The sequence below is a fragment of the Apodemus sylvaticus genome, chromosome 15 (genome assembly GCF_947179515.1).
Source record: "Apodemus sylvaticus chromosome 15, mApoSyl1.1, whole genome shotgun sequence".
Lineage (NCBI taxonomy): Eukaryota > Metazoa > Chordata > Mammalia > Rodentia > Muridae > Apodemus > Apodemus sylvaticus.
The window spans coordinates 650,475-660,940 of NC_067486.1; the positions used below are offsets into that span (position 1 = coordinate 650,475).

General features: G+C 46.1%; 1 protein-coding gene across 1 annotated transcript in view; it reads right to left on the reverse strand.

The window, feature by feature from the left end:
- The window catches only part of Bace2 (beta-secretase 2), a 98,612-nt gene extending 93,250 nt beyond the window's left edge, over positions 1 to 5,362 (reverse strand). Inside the window, exon 1 of the mRNA XM_052159013.1 lies at positions 4,973 to 5,362. Within this exon, the coding sequence (XP_052014973.1) occupies positions 4,973 to 5,272 (300 nt within the window). The 5' untranslated portion in view covers positions 5,273 to 5,362. The remainder of the gene's footprint in view (positions 1 to 4,972) is intronic.
- Positions 5,363 to 10,466: the final 5,104 nt, after the last annotated feature.

The window sequence follows — 10,466 nt, forward strand, 5'->3', positions numbered from 1 at the left end:
TGGTGTGATTGTTAGTGTTAACTGTCAATGTGATGGGATCTAGAATCACCCTGGGAGATGAGCCTCTTGGCATGCCTGTGGGAACTACCTTGATTGTATTAACTGAAGTGGAAAGACACCTGCCTACAGTGACTGACACTATTCCCTGGATGAGATCCTGGGAATAAAATGCTCCAAGCTCCTGCCACCTAGAGGTCCCTGTACAATGGACTGTCCTTGAACTGCGAACCAGAATCAAACTTTTCTCCCTTAATTTACTTTTGCCGGGCGTGGTGGCTCACGCCTGTAATCCCAGCACTTGGGAGGCAGAGGCAGGCGGATTTCTGAGTTCGAGGCCAGCCTGGTCTACAGAGTGAGTTCCAGGACAGCCAGGACTACACAGAGAAACCCTGACTCAAAAAACCAAAAAAAAAAAAAAAAAATTTACTTTTATCAGTCTTCTATCACAGCCACAGGAAAAGTGTCTAAGACAGACAGCTGTAGCATCCTAGATCATGCAGTTTTATGGGACCACTATTATCTATGCAGCCCGGAGTTGGAAATCTGAGCATCATAACCTTGTCTGCAATGTGAGTCTTTGCAGATTTAAAGAAGTGAAGTAAGGCATTCCAATGACTGGTGTCCTTATAATGACTGCAAGCATATGCACGCAGAGGGAAGAAAGTCAGCAGAGATGGAGTCAGAGGCTGGAGCAATACACCTACAGGTGAAGAACACTGGAGACTATCAGATGCTAAGACTAGGAAATGAAGTATCCTCTGGAACCTCCAGAGGAAACAGTCTCATCACTGATACCCTAGATTTGGGACTTCCAGGCTCCAGAGCTATAAGGGAATAGAGTTCAATTGCTTTAAGCCTCTGGCCTGTGGAGTTTGTTTGGGAAGCTGAAGACACTATCTATTGCAGAGAACATCAACCACAGGGGACTGAGGGCTCAGAGAGGGGTAGCACTTGCTTCTGGTCCTGTGACACAAATGTACCTCATGGTCCTCAGTAGCACCAAAATATTCAGACAAGGGAAGGTGGCTCTTTTGTAAAGTCACTGTACTGAGACAGGACTTAGGTGATAGGAGCCCAAGTGTCGATGGATCTGATAGGATGGATGGACCACCCCTTCATGGCATGGCTGTGGAGACATGACTCAGGACAAGTCTGTTTCAATCTTAAAATTAAATCAAATAACTGTACAATCTCCACAGGAAGGCACGTTAATCTAATGAAGCAAACTTGGCAAACTGATGAACTGGAGAATAGAGATACAAGGCTCAATAATGAAATACTTTTCTAGTGTGGGTTTGATCTGACATCCCACAAAAAAAAAACCCAAAAAAACAAACAAACAAAGAAACCATTTAGCATGACATTCTACATTGTAAACACAAGAAATAGAGGTAGGTGCTGGTGTTATTTTCTTGAGCTCTATCTGTCAGCCTTCCGCATCCTCATCCATTAGTAGAGCTAATGTCCAGGAGCTCTAGATCTCCTGAAGGAATGAGGGCAATTAGCAGAGCTGAATAACTAGCCAACAACTACTCTGGTGTTCTTTCTCTGTCATCTTTAACAGTGAGCCTATCAGTATCCCCCTCCTGGTTTCCCCTTGCCTGGATGCCTTCCTTTTTCCAGCCTCACTTACAATGATCTTAATGTGTGATTTACTCTTTTTTTAAAAAAAAAAGCTCTTAAATTATATGGAGTGTTATTCTATACTTTCAATTGCTGTGCTAAGAGGTTGATCAATAACCCAGCACATGTGCCAAAGTACTTTGTTAAATGTTTATATTGGAAGGCTTAAATGTGAAGAGAGTTTGCCAGTTGTTTCACCCATATCAATGCATATGACAGAAATCTTCCAACAGAAAGCCCCCAAAGCCTTTTTCGAGACACCATAAAGCATATAGCTGTGGACCTTTGCCATCTTCAGTTGAATTTATGGTGTGATCATGAGAGTATATTTTAATAATGTAGATTGCTATAATTATAATCACTTTTGAACACTCTTATTATTATTAATAAGAGCAAATTGCATGGTTCCAGTGCATGCCGGTCTCCTGTTAGATAGGAGTCACATAATGGTATCAGTGTGTAACCCGGACTCTCATCTCCATGCCAACGTGGGCCTGCCTGCCAGTACAGGGCTCTGAGGCTCTGTCAGGCTGCTGGGTAGCCTGTGACTCCTCAGAGTCAGTAGGCAGGACAATGGATCCCAGTTCTTAGTGAAAGCACACAGGGTAAGTACACTTCCAATGGCTGGCCTTCCCATAGGATAGCAGGACTCTGGTGAGCTTTGGTTTACATCCAGACTCCTGACTAGCATTCTTCCACTCAAGTATTTCCTGCATCCAATTATTCCTTAAGATAGTCCTGAAGCGTGGCCTTAAAAGGGAGGAGAAAGGGTGATCAGGGCATGGGAAAGACTCTAAGTACAGTGAGATATGCAGTTCCTAACACCCCAGAACTGGTCAGGGACCACTGCCTAGTAAGGGCACATTGTAGCACAAACCAGGAAAAGGAAAAGCAGGCTGGAAACATGCAGGAATGAGCATCATCTGCCTAAGCCTAGCTTCTTCAGCCTAATACCTGGGCTCCATTCTCCACCCTCCCTTTTTATTACCCCATTGCCCTAGCAAGACATTAAATGTTTCTAAACCCCACCCCTGCCACTCTCAAGGCTATAGTAATGTTAGCACAAAAGCTGGGCTTGTGATGAATATTTGCACCAAACACCACCAGTCAGAGAGAGCAAGGCAGCTTAATCCCACCAAAAGCCTATCTCAAAAATCAAGGTGGACAGCCCCCTGAGGAATAACACCCAAGCGTGTAACTTCTGAAAGCAGGCACACACATGCATGCATACCTGGTTCACAAACATGCATACATACCTCGACAGACAACACAAACACACACACACACACAAACACACACACTTGCACAAGCTCTGTTAGGATATAAGGGGGTGGTTGTGAGAATACATCTGTCAAGGTGTTCATCACATATGGAGGCTGAAGATACTATGGTTATTAACATCTGAAGAAGTCTTGTTAATTTATTGCTTCCCTCTCTTATCTAAGCAATTTTACTTGAGGTTTTAGAGAACTAAAAGGAAATACATGAATGACCCTGTGCCCACTACTAGAGCAGGAGCTGTCTTTGGGGTACAGAGGTCACCTCCCTATTGCTTTCCCTAGCCACCTGCAAACCCCTGCTAGTACAAGAGACACTATAGAGCAGGCTGCGAACCAGGTCACCAACACCTAGTGATTACAATGGAAGCATCTGATGCCAGGATTTTGCCATGAAGCAGTTTGTCCCCTCACCATGCCAGGGCAACAATACAGAACAATTCACCCCTGTGGAATGATATGCAGAAATGATACTTGTTTCTCACAAACCAGTCTTCCTTAGAAGCAAGCTATAGCCTAGCTGAGAAATAACCTCAGAGGAACTTACTTCCTTGACTGTGCTAAGGTTACATCCTGGCTAATGAAATTAATTAAACTTCACCACTGAGTTTAAAGTAAAGGTCATTTGCATTATCAACAAAGGCAAAGCAAAGGAAAACTTTGTGAGAGAAGTCTTTTTCTCTTTAAAGTGGGTTTGTTTTTGTTTTGTTTTGTTTTCGTGGTTCCCTTTTCCTCAGCCCTGGAACTCTAGAAATTTCTTTCTTAAAGGTAAAAGTTTCCCACACAAGGACTCAGTCGGTTGGGGCCTGTATATAAAAGAAAGAGGCAGGTCCCTCCTGTTCTGTGCAGTCCTGCCAAAGGCAGTTCACAGAATTCCCTCCACCCTGAGATCATGCTCACGTGGTGGCCTGACTGCTCAGGGGACCCTAAGCCTCCTCAGCTGACACAGGCCCCCTTTCAGTCTGCCCTGCAGTCTCTTCTGGACTGAGCACACAAAGACCCTGTACAGCAACTGCAACCAATGTTTTGAGTACAATAATACACTCTTGACGGTCTAAACAACTATAGAAGTTATTCTCTTTTTAAAAAATTAGCATGGCACATCTTCTTAAAGTCTTGAATAATTTAATTACAATTATACAAAAGTCATGAGCATGTTCTATTTATGGGCAATCACATCAGCATGAAAAACCCCAACGACAAAGTTAAAAATAAAGTGTCTTCATACGGCGCATTCAACTCATGAAACAACTTTGAATTCGAATTGGAGAGGGTTGGATCACTTCGGCTTTTGTTTCCCTTGCCAGATTCCATGCTTGGGAGCCCGTGTTCCTTCCATACACGAAGTGTTAAATGAACATCGGCACAAGGAGAAGAGAGCTGTTTGGACTGGGTTTGTTTTATCTTTGCCTTGCTACGAGCGCCGCGCCCGGTGTTCCCCAGCAGCTAATGGTATTCGCAATCTCCAACCCCCGCAGGATGCATGCCTTGGCGGGTGCACGGCTCCCAGAGGCTGGGCAGCAGGACAGCTATGAGGAAGCCAGCAAACAAACTCCAAGGAAGGAAGGAGGCTCTGCTGGGCAAAGCAACACTTTGGAACCTGGTGTCTTTTAGCTGAGCTCATGGAGAAATCTCTTTTAAAGGGTACTGCGCCTTGGATGCTGTCCAAGAGTCTTTTTAGCAATGAGACAGCATAGAGATGCTATCAGCTCCAGTGATTTCCCTGCACCTTAGCAGCACCTTTTTCCAAGACCCCACCCACCCACTCAGTGGGTACCATGCTCTTGCCAGGAGGGAGGAGGCATCGCTCCTAGGGATGAAGCAAGTTACAGGTCTTTTCAGCTGTCAAGCTCCACGGGATGGGGGAGGGCTACCAAGTTCTGAAACATTTGCTCACACCCCCTGAGCTGTGCTGGGGCAGAGGCTGCGCTCCCCGATGTGTCCCTAGTGCGCACCTCTGCTCCTCACCTAACCCATGCACCCTCCCGGTCTTCCTGGGGAAAGCTACTGCCTTAGGGGCGACATTAAATCGCGCTGAGAAAATTCACAGAAACCACTGTCCCCAGCCCTACCTTCTGTGGAGGGGTCCCGATCAGCATCTCCAGGTAGTAGCCACGGCCAGAGTCTCCCTGAAGATTGTCCACCATAGCCAAGAAGTTGGCGGTAGCCCTGACAGGCTCCAGTGCGAGGGCCAGGCCATCGGCCCGGGGTAACTCAGGGGTCCCGAGCCCGGAAACAGCCGAGGCTCTGTGGTTTGTGGCCCCTGTCACTTGGAGGGGCAGCGTGAAGGGCGCGGGGGCCAGTGCGGGGACCGCACTCAAGAGCCACTGAGGCAGCAGCGGGAGCAAGAGTGCTCGAAGCAGCGCGCCCATCCCCGCGGCGGGGGCTCGGCGAGTCTGTGAACGCGCGGTTCTGCGGTCCTTGGCCGGCCGGGGCGGGGCGGACCGGGAGGAGGCTGGAGAAGGCGGTGCGGAGTTGAGCAAGTTCTTAGTCGCTGCCCCCTCTGGCGGCCGCCGCCCCGAAGGCCCTGCCCCTCCTCCGTGGCCAAGGTCAAGGATGGGCGCGGGTCGCGCCTCTTCCCGGGGAAACTGGAGTGCAAAATTTCTCCGGAATGTGCCCGAGAGGCCACGGCTAACGGATATGACGAGGCTCAGCCTAGAGCTGCTGGAAAGTTTCGGGAACCCTTAAAGGGGCAGCTAAAGCGCAAACTGGCTTTCTGGCCCTGCGCTCAAGAAGTCGGCAGGGGTCCACTGTCCCTGCAGAGGCCGAACTGCCTGGAAGACTCAAGGGTCAGAGAGCACGGAAGGCAACCGTGAAAGAGCGCGCCTCTCAGCTTCCCAAGCGCATCTCCTATGGGGTCTGGCTGCCTCTCGGGGCTACGCCCACGCGTGGATCTCCCCTTCCAGCTCCTTAGGACCTAGCTGCTTCTCTGAGAAAGGATTCGAAGTAAGAATGGAGGCTGGGAGCGCTGGGAGCGCCAGTCAAGGGGGTGAGGGGATTTTGAATTTCTGAGAAGGGATCTGGGCTATTGCTCCTTCCTGCTTGCCCTCTCCTGAACCCAAAACCACACAACCTGAGGAGGTAGCTTTGGGCCTGATCTTCCTGGTTCTCCTCTAGTCCTTAAGGCAGATTCAATTCTGCTAGGAGCTGAGCTCCGTCTCCCAGGAATCCAGTCAGACCACCTAGTTAGTGAATTACTATCAGGGTCCCAAATGAGGTTGCCATCCAGCCCTTGCCTTCTTTCATCCGCCCGCCAGCTCTCCGCAGATTATCTAATTAATACTTGTTTAGCCAGACACCGAAGCCGCAGAAATGCATTCAGAGGGCTATTTTATTTCAGGTACTGAACGCAGGGGGGGACAATTACACCAGCTAAACTCATCGATTTTTGCTGAATCAAGGAATAGAAGAAATCTTTGTGTCTCCTCCAGCTGAATTATGTTGGCTTTTTTTTTTTTTAAACAAATGAGACCATCTTCTAACGGTGGAAAATAAAAATCAAGCTTCCTTAATCCTTGACTGAAACTTCCTGATACAAGTGTCCTCGCTATTCCCTCCTTCCCAATATCAGAATCCTGTCTTGCTCTGCCAGAGGCCTTTTTGTCAAGATCTTCAGCTATAATACTTTCTAAATGACTTTTTTTTCCAGAACTCTATCCAAGCTTCAAGGAATCCCCAGCCACATGAAGGCAGGCCTGATTGAATCCCGGGATAGAACCTAAATTATTATTCCCCATAAATCTGCATAGTTATAGAGAGCTCTTACATTCATATATTCACATTTAAATTCAAGACTGTAAGGAGAGTGCAATTTAAAAGAGATGGTTATTTACAAACCCTGGTGTCCAGTCTTGAGGGCTTTGGGACCACCCAGACAGTTCTCAGAATGACAGAATCCTTTTGGAAACACATGGAATTTATTAAGGACGTTGACTCGGGTGCTACACGATGCATAAGGTTTAAGGTCAATATTAAAGATATTTGCTCTCTCTAAGGGTTAAAAAAAATACAAGGGAAATCTGTAAAACTCAGGTCTAACTAATGCTTTTATTTGAAACTCCCTATTTTACGTGGCATGAATATTCCAAGCTTTTCCTGGTAAAAGGGAGGTATATAAACAACTGCATTGAGACAGGATCAAGGGCACAGGCTGTTTTAATGAGTGGTAGGACAATCTTGCCAGAAAGTACTGGCCAGGTCCTGAAGAGGTAGCACCAGACACCTTGTCTTCATTCTGTGTAACCTTAACATTTTCTTTCCATCCTCTTTACTGACTGATGCTCCTGGATGAGAGAGATGATAGCTTTACCTCCAGCTGTTTGCTGGGAAGAGGTATTTGTTGTCTCCTCATGAGGTACCCTTGGTCTTCCTTCCATTGATTTTTCAGCCTTGAAGCACTTGCAGGTAAAAGCTTTCTTCCCACAAGACTTAGGAGCAGTACCAGGCAGGAAAAGGAAAGCCCTAGTCATGGGCTGCCTCATTGCAAACACAACCCTTCCTGGCATGGCTGCCAGGCTGCATCCCCTGGAGAGAGCTGGCTCTTCTCACTTGGAGCTCTTCTCATACAACAACGTATCCAACTTCTGGCTCCAGGACCCAGTTACACTCTCAACACACTTGGCCCAATTGATGAAGTGCTTACTGTGCAACATGAGAACCTGAGTTTAATCCCAAGCACCCACTTCTAAATCCAGGCATGGCAGCACTTCCCTGTAACCCCAGCAACTGGAAAGGCAGAGAAAGGCAATCCCTGGGGCTCACTAGCCAGCCAGTCAAGTTCCAGGTCCCAGTGAGGGACCTGTCTCAAATAATAGAAAGAAAAGGGGACAGCTCCTATGGTGGTTTGGATGAGACTGGCCCCTTAGGCTCACAGGTTTGAATGCTAGTTTCCAAGTTGTTTGGTAGGATTAGGAGGTGTGGCCTTGCTGGATGAGGTTTGAGGTTGGCTTTGAGGTTTCAAAAGCCTACTCTAGCCCAACCCCCTTTGCCTGCAGCCTTGGGATCTGATGTAAACTCTCTGCTATTGATTCTAAATCTTATAGTGTCAGCTGCCACACATATAGTGATTGTAATCCTGTACTAGCCCTCTGAAACTGTAGGCAAGCCCCTAATTAAATGCTTTATCTTACAACTTCTCTTGGCCACAGTGTCTTTTTACAGCAATAAAATAGTAACTAAAATAACTCCCGGGGACCATTATCTAAGGTTGACCTCTGGCCTCCACAAGTACATGTGTGCATGCACATACCAATGAATTTACTTGCACACACCCAAAATAAAATAGCAGCAAATATATCACAGTGAACAACTTCCTCGTGTGTGTGTGTGTGTGTGTGTGTGTGGTGTGTGTGTTTGATGTGTATGCATATTTTTATATACTGGGCCCTATTCTGTGCACATACATATACAGGTCCCAGGTTGATGTTGGGAACTATATGCTATTAATTACTATGCCTTATTCATTGAGTTAGGCTCTCCCAATCAAACTCAGAGTTAGACTATATGATAAGTCTAGCTAACCAGCATGGTCAGGGAATCCCTGTCTCCACCTTGTAAGGCTTGAATTACATGGTGGAGGAGGTGCCATGTTCAACCACTATTTTAACATTGCATGGTAAGCACTTTAACCACTGTATTGTCTCCTTGGTCCTAACTCAACATTTTAATGAAGATTGTATCATTGGGGTGGGGGTGAGGATTGCTGCAAGGAGTGACATTATGTATATAAATTTTCTTTTAATATCTGGATTAACAACAGACAGCCAGATCCTCCCAACTATGTCTGCTTTCAGTCTGTCTCACTCTTACATGTCCCAAAGCTCCTGGAAGACTAGGGTTGTACAAGGGCAAACTATTCTTTTCTGTTTTCATGAAACAGCTTTTACTAAAGGATCCACAGCTTTTGAGACCAATCATCCTCTACTGAGTCTTGTGTCAATGTCAACAAAACAAAACCAACCCTATATATTAAATACTCCATCCATAGCTGGAGGAAATGGCTAAATAGGACCTGGACATTTTGAATCTGCTACCCAGACTGAGGGGCACCATTCTTTTCCATCACTGGGGCTCTAGAAGGCTGCGAATGGGCCCAGCCACCTGCAGCCCAGGGCAAGCTTTCATCTCTGCTTTCTTCTGGAGTCCTATTCCGTGCCTGCCACCTGGCGTCTCCCCACCCATGTATAATAAAAAATCCTCCACTCACTTAAAACATTCTTGCTCTTATCCTATCTTCTAATTTTTCAGCCACAGTTCTTTGTGTGTGTTTGTGAATGTATGTGGACATGTTCATGTATGAGAAGGGCGAAGGGCAATGCCAGGCATCTTCTTCAATTTCTCTCCACCTTATATTTTTTGAGACAGAGTTTTCTCAATGAACTTAGAACTCGTTGATCAGAATAGTTGGGCAGGTCAGTAAGGCCCAAGGATCCTCCTGTCTTCACCTCCCCCATGATAGGATTGTAAGTGTGGGCTGGCTTTTTAAGCAGGTGCTGGGAATAGAACTCAGGTTTTCTTGCTTACAAGATAACCTTTTTACCAAAAGGGTTTCTCCCCTGTCCTTCCTTATCTATCTTATCAACTTTATTTTCTTTCACCCACTCTTTGACTTACAATGCCTACCTGCTGAAAACCTGTGGGCTACCCTAGATAGCCCTCAGCCTGTTTTCTCACATGACACTCCTGGGCAGCACCCCACACTAGTGACTGTGCCCTTTCTTGAAACTTTATGTTTATCAGAATCACCCAGGGAATTTGCCTTCAGCTCTTCATCAGACAGTCCCATTGAGGTGGTCTGGGGAGGGTATCCATCACTGTTAGAATTAAACAAAACAAAATAACAACAAAACAAAACAAAATGACAACAACAACAACAAAAACTGGTTGAAAGGGAGATTTTAACCTGGAAGAAATGAGATGCAAATGTCAACTGAACTCTTGGATTGATTCTAAATTCTGGTGTATAGAGCCAGGGTCTTCTATTCTGAAAAAATAAAACTTAAATGGAGATGACCAAGCCTCTACTGAGAAAGGTACATGAGTATAATGCAGACTTCTTTCCTTACAGCAAGGCCTGAGGTGTTAGGTCCCTAGGTTGCAAAGACCTATGGGGATATTCAAGCACAATCTCCTGGCCTTTCCTGAGGGAATGCTTGGTTAACTTTTGCCTTGCATTGTTATTGGAAGTCTTTACTTTCACTTCATCTGTGACAGACATAGCCCCAGAATCAGCAAAGGAAAGCTTGGGCTATGATTTATTCTTGTCTGTCTCTGAGGATTGGAAGTGAAATAGATCACCACTCCTCTGTTTGTTAATGACGGTGATGTGGTTGAGTCAACACAACGCCCTGATCTGGGCACATCAGATAATGTCCAGATGTTCTTTTCCAATGGGAACTTAGTTCTAACAACAATTTGCCCACCAACCTGTTCCAGACAAGTTAGTTGATTATCAAAAGGTTAGGAAGGTGTTGCTGGATCGTTGGTACCAAGACCTAATGGGAGCATTCAGAGGTGAGGCAAACAAGGATGAGGAACTGACTCAGGTTACTAATTTATTGAGAGAAC